Source organism: Daktulosphaira vitifoliae, unplaced genomic scaffold (genome assembly GCF_025091365.1).
Source record: "Daktulosphaira vitifoliae isolate Bord-2020 unplaced genomic scaffold, ASM2509136v1 Scaffold_4, whole genome shotgun sequence".
In the NCBI taxonomy this organism is placed as follows: domain Eukaryota; kingdom Metazoa; phylum Arthropoda; class Insecta; order Hemiptera; family Phylloxeridae; genus Daktulosphaira; species Daktulosphaira vitifoliae.
In genome coordinates, this window is record NW_026099575.1 from 2546815 (window position 1) to 2556709 (window position 9895).

Below are 9895 nucleotides of genomic sequence, written 5' to 3' on the forward strand. Positions count from 1 at the left end.
GAAAAAAAAAAAAAAAAAAAAAAAAAAAACACATCTTAGTAAAACCAATACCTTCTCAGCTTCGCATCGAAGCTAAAAAAGGACAAGAAATTCAAAAACTTAACTATGATAAAACCCATCAACTAACAGAATATTCTCCTGGACAATTAGTTCTAGTGAAATTTCCGTTTCAACAGCCTAATAAAAGTCCAAAACTTGCTGCTAAATTCAGAGGTCCTTTTAAAATAATATCAAAAATTAATAATGTTAATTACTTAGTACAATTAACATTGGGTAATAAATTAACTAATGATGTTATTCATATTAGGCGTCTCAAACCTTATCACAGTCGAGAACACACTAATAAAAACGAATAAAATCTACTATGAGTGTTAAATTAAAGATCAATGATTTTGATAAAAAGGATTGAAAAAATATGATTAAATTTCTAATATTATCTTATAAACAATAAGTCGTAAATTTGAGTCAAAAAGTAAATAAATAAATAAATAATAATAACAATAAAATGTTTTATGTAATAAACTTTTAATTTAAAGAATATTCCTATTAATTTAGTTATTAAATTATTAAATTTAATATTTTCACATAATAAGTTTTAATCTTAATATACATTTTCCTAAACAATAACCTTTTTCTAGCAATAAGCTAGAATAACTCTATTCATAAGCTTTAAATATAATTAAAACTAGACTTAAGATCAACTATTAATAAACTAAATGATTATATTATATGACTTTGTATTATCAAGTTGAAATAAAATATGATTATAAAACATATTGTTTAAACAATATATTTATTAAGTATTTAAATAATAATTCTAACAAAATTGTATTCTTATTAATTTAAGTTAATTATAACATTAATTTTAATGGCACGGTAATCATACAACTATTATTTTTTTTTTTATTATTATTAACATTATTACTATTATTTGTATTCTACATTTAAATAAAAAAAAAAAAATGTAAAATTTAATTTTTAATTTTTAAATATAATCAAAACTTTACAATTTATTAAGACTTCAATCAAATACCATTATATCAATTATCCATTTTATGAACGTTTTGCTGCATATCATATACAGTACTCAATATTTAATAATAAATCGCAGAATAATTCCTCACCTTCACATTAACTATAGAAAACACCCAACTACTCAATGAAGAGAAATCAACAAATTTACACGTTTTAAATAATCACAAGCAACACACAACTCAACTCCAAATAAAATTTTTGTTACATACACCACCAAAGGGTACCAATCACACATCAAAGAGTTGAATGAATCCTACTAATCTTTCACAAAATATTACACATACAACATACCGCAGAACCATGTCACATGTTTAAAAGAATTTTATTGCTGTAATCCCAAAAAAAAAAAAAAAAAGGGAGGATATAAAAAAAAATACATTACATAATGATACTATTCATATAGAATACTGTATTTTGATATTAATGCAACATGTCATAACAAAAATAAAGAAGCACACTTTCATCCACAACACTTCAATCAACACACAAATAGAATGACCATAGCCTTTATGTTTGTATAACTTCTTATACATTTTAAATGTAACAGCTACAAATGCTGCTTTGAGTATAATCTAGTCACCCTACTAACATACATTATAAGTAATATTAACATTAGTTTTAAGTTTGCACATTATAACACAGCATGAGGACATGCTGCAAAAAAACTGGGGTACATCTTGTAATGAATCAAAATAGAATTTTCGAGACTATCCGAGAAACTTCTAGAATAATCTTTACACAAATAATTATCAATTTTAAATACTTTTCTGACCGACTATTATTTTATTACTTTTTACAAATACATCGTTCATTTGGAGCGATGTTTACATTAATGTCCATCTTTTTAATTACCATAAGCGTATCTGTGGCGCCGAACAAACGGCAAGATTAAATAGTTAAATTTTTAAGAAAAACTAGCCTCCCTTCATTACCTTACCAACTAATTTAATATAAAAGGGTTAGTAAAATTAGCACAGACTCTCTCTTTCCATTTTATCTCTCTTGCATACTCTCACTTTCATTTTCACTTATTATTCCCTCATAATCTTACACTTTCATATTAAAAGTTAATAATGTAAAATTCACGTTACTTTTGTTAATTTGAATTATAAGACTTATATATATTTGTCAAAATAATTAATACAAGTTATAGAAATAAACTCAGTATGTTGCCCCTCATATCTGTATTTTTATTTATTTAAATTAACTTAAAATATCGACATCAACAAGGAACATCACAATTCACCATGTATCTACGAATCCATTTGGACATCAAGGTAAGTGTAGTCTTAAGACATGCACTATATTCATGTAATATTAAGAAATAGGACAGAGTGGATAAGAGGTAGGATTAAAATGATATGAATGAATCTAACACAATCCAAATAACTTACAATCCCTTTCCTACTATCTCTATCTTATCGCCTCCCCTTACTTTATTTTTGTTACATTGTCACATAACCATATAGATCAGGGATCTATATGGTTATAGGGGAGTCGATTTTTTAAAGGAGAAAAAAAAATACACGTATCCATTGAAGATGGAACACGCAAAAAAGAAAAATATGATGGTTAATTTAAATTAAGGGAATTTATTAAGTAAAAAAAAAAAAAACAAAAAGAAATTAATTTACTACGAGGCAAAAAACCGAATGGTCAAAAAACCTCGTCTACAAATTAAAGGGGAACAGAGAGAAAAAAAACAGACATTAATAAAAAAAATAGTTACACCTACACTTTTAATGTTAGAGAATACGATGAACGTCTTCGGGTACCCACCGGCTATTAATCGCGGTATTACTGCTAAGCACGGCGGGTATACGTCCCAAGTAAGCTACTGGTTTTTGGCAGTTAGGCTTAGCTTGCAAGACGTTGGGACACCCCGGAAAAAATGCACTACGTCACCACATTGTACTAATAACATATTCATCACCCAATAAGATATAACATAAAACCTATAAAAAAATATTTATAACATGACAGGTGGTATTGGAATACGCCTGCCATGTTGAGGCACCTAAAAAAAAAAAAAAAATAGAGGCAGGATTAGCCGACGCCATAAATAAAAAATTACATACTAAAAAAAAATAACAGACACTCACGAAAAGCATATATAAAAAATTAAAAAGTTGCAACGCACATAACAACAGAAAACTCACGATACGGACGGGAAATAGTGCGACCAGTTCCGACTATGGCTATTCCCCGACAAGACGTCCGACGTTTGACCCGGCGGTCCATTTGGACAACACGGCTAGCCTTTGGAGTAGGGGTCATAAAAAAACTTAATACCCAGTGCCGGAAATTACTAAGAACAATTTAAATCATAAGGCGATAATCTATGCGGTGAGCAGTGCAAATGACGTTCAAGATGGGAAAGGAGCGGTGTGAATGTACACACAAATGCCGTCCATGAACCGGTCTGAAGTAGTACACAGCTGTCTATCTAGCACGCGCATAAACAAATCACAACACCTTATCATGATAATTTTACCGACAAACGCCGTCGCAGTCCGCATTCGGCTCAACACAAATATATATATAAACATAAATATACAAAAAATAAATAGATACTTTTGTCACGTTACAATATAATAATTTTATTTAGTTATTAAATTTAGTAATTTAAAAATCTCCCCAGAGAAAAAAAATGTTTGTGTGTGTTTGTTTAATTTCTCATATATCTATAGTATGAGTAATATTGAGGACATAGAGGAGAAATCAAAAGAAATTTTTGGGGATAATACTTATTCAGAATTAGATACATTTGTTTTTGACATAATATTTTCTGACCAGTAACTCATTAATATTTTGGACGACGGAATATCACAATTGACTAACCTATTTAATGAACTGACCACAAAAACAAAAAACCACTTACACATTTTTAAAAGATCTAAGTTTTAATTTTAATAATTACTATTTTATAATTATACAATTTTTTTTTTTATATAAACATCTTGTAAATTTTTTAAATAAAAAAAAAAAAAAAGTTCAATAATTTAAATAAAAATTATTTTCGACTTTCTAAAATATTAATTTGATTACTTTATTATTATGAATATAAATGAAATTCAAATATTTTAATTAAGCAAAATTAGTGTTACATATTCATTAAAAAAAGATGATCTTATAAATGTGTGTAAAAGTAAAAACTTAGACGAATTAGGAAACGCTAATGACTTAAGAACACGTTTAGCTAGATACTTTAGAGCGCAACTTAAACTGTCAGATATAAAACCTAACTTAAGTCCAGCTGAAATTGAGCAAGTTTTTCATGCTTCATCTAATGATAAACTAATAATCGTAGAGCAGGGATCTTCAACCTTTTTTTGCAGTGGGCCTCATATTATTTTTTAATAATCTCGCGGGCCTCAATTGTAGTAACATGTATTTTATACATGAATTCAGTTTTATTATTACAATTTTTATGATTACAATTTAAATTAGTATTTTTATTAAAACATATATAGATAAACATTTTTTTTAATTACAAATTTTTTATTTTATTTTTAGTGTAATAACTGACATTGTTTTTCACTAAATAATTTGTTTATATTTGGTTGTACCTGAGACGATGCATTTCTGAGTGAATGTCAATTTACCGAGCTCTAGTTTTAGATTTCACAATTTTCATTCGTGAAAAAATATGTTCACAAGTATATGTACTGCCAAAAAGAGACATCATTCTTAATGCGTTGTTTCGAAGATTAGGATGTCTCTACGTCAATATATTTCGAATAAAAAATTGAAAGTTCAACATTATTGTACTTTTATTTTAATATTTTATTGTTTTGTAAATCAATGATTTCCATTTGCATATTTTCTGGGACATCTTCAACTGATAATGAAAATGGAATTGAAAACAAATTAAAAATTTTTTCATTAGCCTTGAAATCTAAGAACCTCAAATCAAACTGTAGTTTTAAATTAGAAATTGCTTCTACGTATTTTTTCGTTGAAGTAACATTGTATTTTGACAAACATGGAAAGTAAGTTGTGTTATTTTTTTTTAGCTGGATTTCCCACAGCAGAAGTTTATTTTGGAAAGATTTAATATGATCGAATAAATTATGAATTAATTGGTTTTGACGTTGCAATCGTAAATTTAACTCATTCAAGTGCAATCCATGAGATAGGCAAAATCATTTTTTTATTCTGAATCATTGAGTTGTTGAAATATTTTTCCTTTACTTGCAGCAAATTCAAAAATTTCTTTTTTTTTTTCAAAAACCCTTTTTAAAACTTTCACTCTACTGAGCCAACGAACATCTGTAAAATAGATTACATCACCTTGTTCAGCGACTGTTTCACTTAGAAAGTTTTTAAATTCTCTATGATTCAATGCTCTTGATCTGACAAAATTTACTATTTTTACAACATCTTTCATAATAGTTTGAAAACCAACAGATTTCGCACATAAATTTTCTTGGTGGATAATGCAGTGATATTGTATCAGTTGAAATGCACTACATGCCCCCATTTCTTTTTTAATGATCGCTATGAGCCCTTTATTTTTTCCAACCATTGATGGGGCTCCATATATTATAACTCCAGAAAGGTTATTTAATTTGATATCAAAACGGTAAAATGTCGTTTTTAATGCATTAAAAATATCAAAACTTTTTGTTGTGCCTTTCATTGGAAAAAGTGCGGTTAATTTTTCAGTAATATTAAAATTAGAATCAACACCCCCAACAAAAATTGCTAATTGAGCTGTATCTGACAAATCTGTACTTTCGTCAAGGACCAGCGAATAAAAAATAAATTTAGAAATTCGTTCTTTTAGGATACTCTCAATATTAGTTCCTAGTTCTTCTATACGCCTTGCTATAGTTACTCCTCATAAAATCAATTTGGAAAAAAGTTGTTTTTGTGCTGGATATAAAATTTCAGAGGCCGCTTCCATGCACTCTTTTATAAATTCACCATCAGTGAACGGCTTCGATTTAGTGGCAATTTTTTGTGCTATTATATAACTAGCTTTGATACTGGCTTCTGAGTCTTTATGACCTGTTTTTAAACTTCAAGACTGAACTTGTATATTTTTCATTAACAATGCAAGTTTGTCAATTCGAAGTTGTCCTACTATCATATCATATTTTGCTGCATGTTTGGTACTATAATGTCGTTTTAAATTGTACTCTTTCATCACTGCAATCAATTCTTGACAAATCAAACATATTGCCTTTTCTTTAACTTGAATAAAAAAATAGTTATGGGACCATTTTTCTTGAAAAACACGACTTTCATCTGAGATTGTACGTTTTTTACTGACCGACATATTATACAAATATACGAGTATTATGCTCGTTCCACAATCGATTACGAACTAACAGGCAACCGCCAACATTTATCTCTAGGTAGGTAATTTAATTTATCTTATCGCATATTTCCGATAGCGATGGCTAAGCCGTTATAATTTTATAGAAATACGAAATATACATGCTTGATTTTAAATTTGATCGCGGGCCGCATACAATGACAGGGCGGGCAGCAAGCGGCCCGTGAGTTGAAGACCCCTGTCGTAGAGAGTAACGTAGAACCAAGTGTAGAAGGTAAATTTGAAAGAATAGGTGAAAAGTTATCAGACATCCTTATTGAAGAAAAAAATTATTCTTACGCGAATATCAGCGATATTACAAAACCGGATCATTTTTATAATAATATTAATAACGCTTCGTCGGGTGATCAAAATAAATTAGAGGGTTCAGGTAAGGAACATTTTTATGAAGATATAGAGGATTTAAATAGAACCTTTAAAGAAGAACAAACTCCGGGTAATCGTAATAACTTAACATAGAGAAAAATTCTAGACTTACTTTCATTAACTATTTGCATAGAAACAATAAATTCAAATATTACAAGTATGGAGTCTAATAACCGATCTTAGTTGAAGAAAGCAGATTATTTTTCGGGTACTGAGGATGTAAGAAAATTTTTCAGACACTATGAAAGGCAAGTGAAATTAAGAGATGGAGTGAGAGTGATAAAATAAAATTTTTGTCAATATTTTTAAAAGGGAAAGCTAGTATATTTTTAGAAAACTTAGAAGATAAAAAATCAATTTGGACATATGAGGAATTAAAAAACGAATTTCTAGACGAATATCAACCAATAGGCTATTTAACTCTAATAAAAAATAAACTGGAAAAACGTAGGCAGGAAGAGTCAGAGTCAGTTTTGAATTATGTAACAGAAATTGAAAACTTATGTAGACAGTTAAATAAACAAATGAGTGAATAAGATATATGTACTTTTATTTTAAGAGGACTAAAAGAATCAGTATTGCATGATATTTCGTTACATGATAATAGTGGTTTGAAAAATTTAGAAGATAACTTGAAAAAATTTGAGTTAATGCAGTTTAGAATAAACAATAGAGGAGTCGCTGGTATCAGTGAGTACACAGACATTATAAATAGACAGGTATCTCAACTAGATAAATATTCAAAAGGAAGAGAATTTGAGGTTCAAGATTTAAGAAGACAGTTAGTGAGAAGAGATAGGGACTATAAAAGAGAAATAGAACGACTTAGCAATGAGATAAAAAACATTCAAGTTTTAGGTAATAATTCTAACAGGTCAGTATATTTTGAAGATCGTAGAAATAATAGTTAGGATAGGTTTAGATATACGAGTTTCTTATACATCGTTCACGTGGTTCGCGTATACGCGCGTCGATCATCGCGATAACGACGCAAGTTTACAACGAAACAGCGGTTCATTGTACAATTACATATTATAAAAATATTTTAATTATGTGTTATTAATTTATTATATTATTTATTCATAATTATATTATTAATGTATACCGAAAAATGGAAGTCGAAACTGATTTACTTAGTTAAATTTTCGTCATGATCCCTAAGTTTAGGGTATAAGATAATATAATGACTTGATGAAAGCCTAGTTTTTAAAATTGGAAGAACTATGAGCGAAATAGAGAATACGCAGATTATAGACCTAAATATAGAGACAAAAGCCCATATCCTAGAAAGAATTACGGTATGAAAATAGTGATCAAATGATTGGCTTAAGTAAGGTCACTTGTTTTAAGTGTAAAGAGCTATGTCATTATGCCGACAAGTGTACCGTTCAAAAAAACGTAATAAAAATCCCGAATATTTGACTCGGAATAATTGTAAATATGAGTGTAAAGAATTTTTAAGTATAATAAATAAAGAGAAGTCAGATTATATAAAATTTATAGAGAGTTGGTATAGTAATGAAGAAATTTATAGGATAAAAAAAATATTAGTAAAAAAAGGAAGTCGGCGATATTACATACCTTAATAAAAATTAGAAGCCGAAAGAAAACATAGAGTTTTCTCTAAATAAAAATCTGATATTATTGAACCGAGCAGATGTAATAACGCGGCGGCTGTATTTTTAACACCAAAAGGAAATACGGGAGAGTATAGATTTCTAGTACACTATAGAAAATTAAATGAACAAGCTATTAGCGATAAATACCCAATTCCGAGGTCACAAGATCTTTTTAGGAGTCTTGAGGGAGCTAAATATTTTCTAACTTTGACTTACCACAAAGTTATTTTCAGTGTCCTATAAAGGATGAAGACATGTACAAAACTGGTTTTATTACAGATTTTGGACTTTATCAATTCAAAAGAATTCCCCAAGGTTTTAAAAATTCAAAGAATAATAAATAATGTTTTTAGTGATTATCATCTTTAAAGAACAATANAATAATAAATAATGCTTTTAGTGATTACCATCTTTAAAGAACAATAATTGTCTACTTAGATGATATGTGTTGTTTTGGTGGGGATTTTGAAGAAGCTTTGTCAAGTCAATAACAAGTTATTGTTAGGCTTGTCCAGGAAAACTTTAATCTTAAAACAAATAAATGATCATTTTTTAGTTCAGAAATAGAGTTGCTAGGGCACAAAATTTCTGAAAGAGATATTACACCGTTAGAGAAAAATATTGAAGTAATAAAAAAATTTCTGGTACCGCATAAAACAAAATATGTCAAAGCTTTTGTCGGTTTGACGAGCTATTAAAGGAAATTCATTAAACACTTCGCAAAAATTGTCAGTCATTTAACGGACTTAACTAAAGAAGATAAAAAATTTGTTTGGGAGGATAACCACCAGGAGGCTTTTGATATTTTAAAACAAGTTATAATTACAACACCAGTACTAGCTCATTTTAACGATTATTATCCTGTGTTTGTAACGACAGACGCATCTTTAGAGGGATTCTCGGGGATGTTAGAATAAGAAGGCCCTGATGGTAAAAGGCACCCAATAGCTTTCGCATCCCGTAAACTCAAAGTTGTCGAGAAAAATTTCTCAACCACCGAACCCGAAATGTCAACTGTAATTTTTGCTTTAAACTATTATATTTAAATTACTTAAATTCGATTTAGAAATTAAACACAAACCGGTATCTTGGAATAGAGCAGCAGATTGTTTATCGCGTGACCCGATAGACACTTTAAAAATTACTGATATTCTAGAAAACGATAATAATGACAACATTAACTTTGACACTTTAAATCTTAACTTACTTAAAGAGGAACAATTAAAAGATGAATTTTGTGCGGGAATAATTTCAGCAATTAAAGGGGAAAATGTCTCAAAATACAAAAAAAAATCTAGAAATTATTGTTTTAAAAATGAATTATTATTTTTCAAAGAGTGGTCAACCAAAGGAATAAAGAATTTATTAATAATACCAAAAACTTTAGTTAATGTTGTATTAAAATCGTATCAAGAATCAGTTCTTTCCGGACATTTCGGCATTAGTAAAACCTTACTCCGATTAAAAACTAAATATGACTGGCCGACTATGATACAGGACATAACTAAATTCATTAAATCTTGTATGTCTT

The 9895-nt window shown here is 28.7% G+C and overlaps 1 protein-coding gene across 1 annotated transcript in view; it reads right to left on the reverse strand.

Moving 5' to 3' along the window:
• The window catches only part of LOC126905342 (uncharacterized protein MCAP_0864-like), a 24109-nt gene extending 20186 nt beyond the window's left edge, over positions 1-3923 (reverse strand). The window contains exon 1 of the mRNA XM_050684951.1: positions 3138-3923. Within this exon, the coding sequence (XP_050540908.1) occupies positions 3138-3146 (9 nt within the window). The 5' untranslated portion in view covers positions 3147-3923. The remainder of the gene's footprint in view (positions 1-3137) is intronic.
• Positions 3924-9895: the final 5972 nt, after the last annotated feature.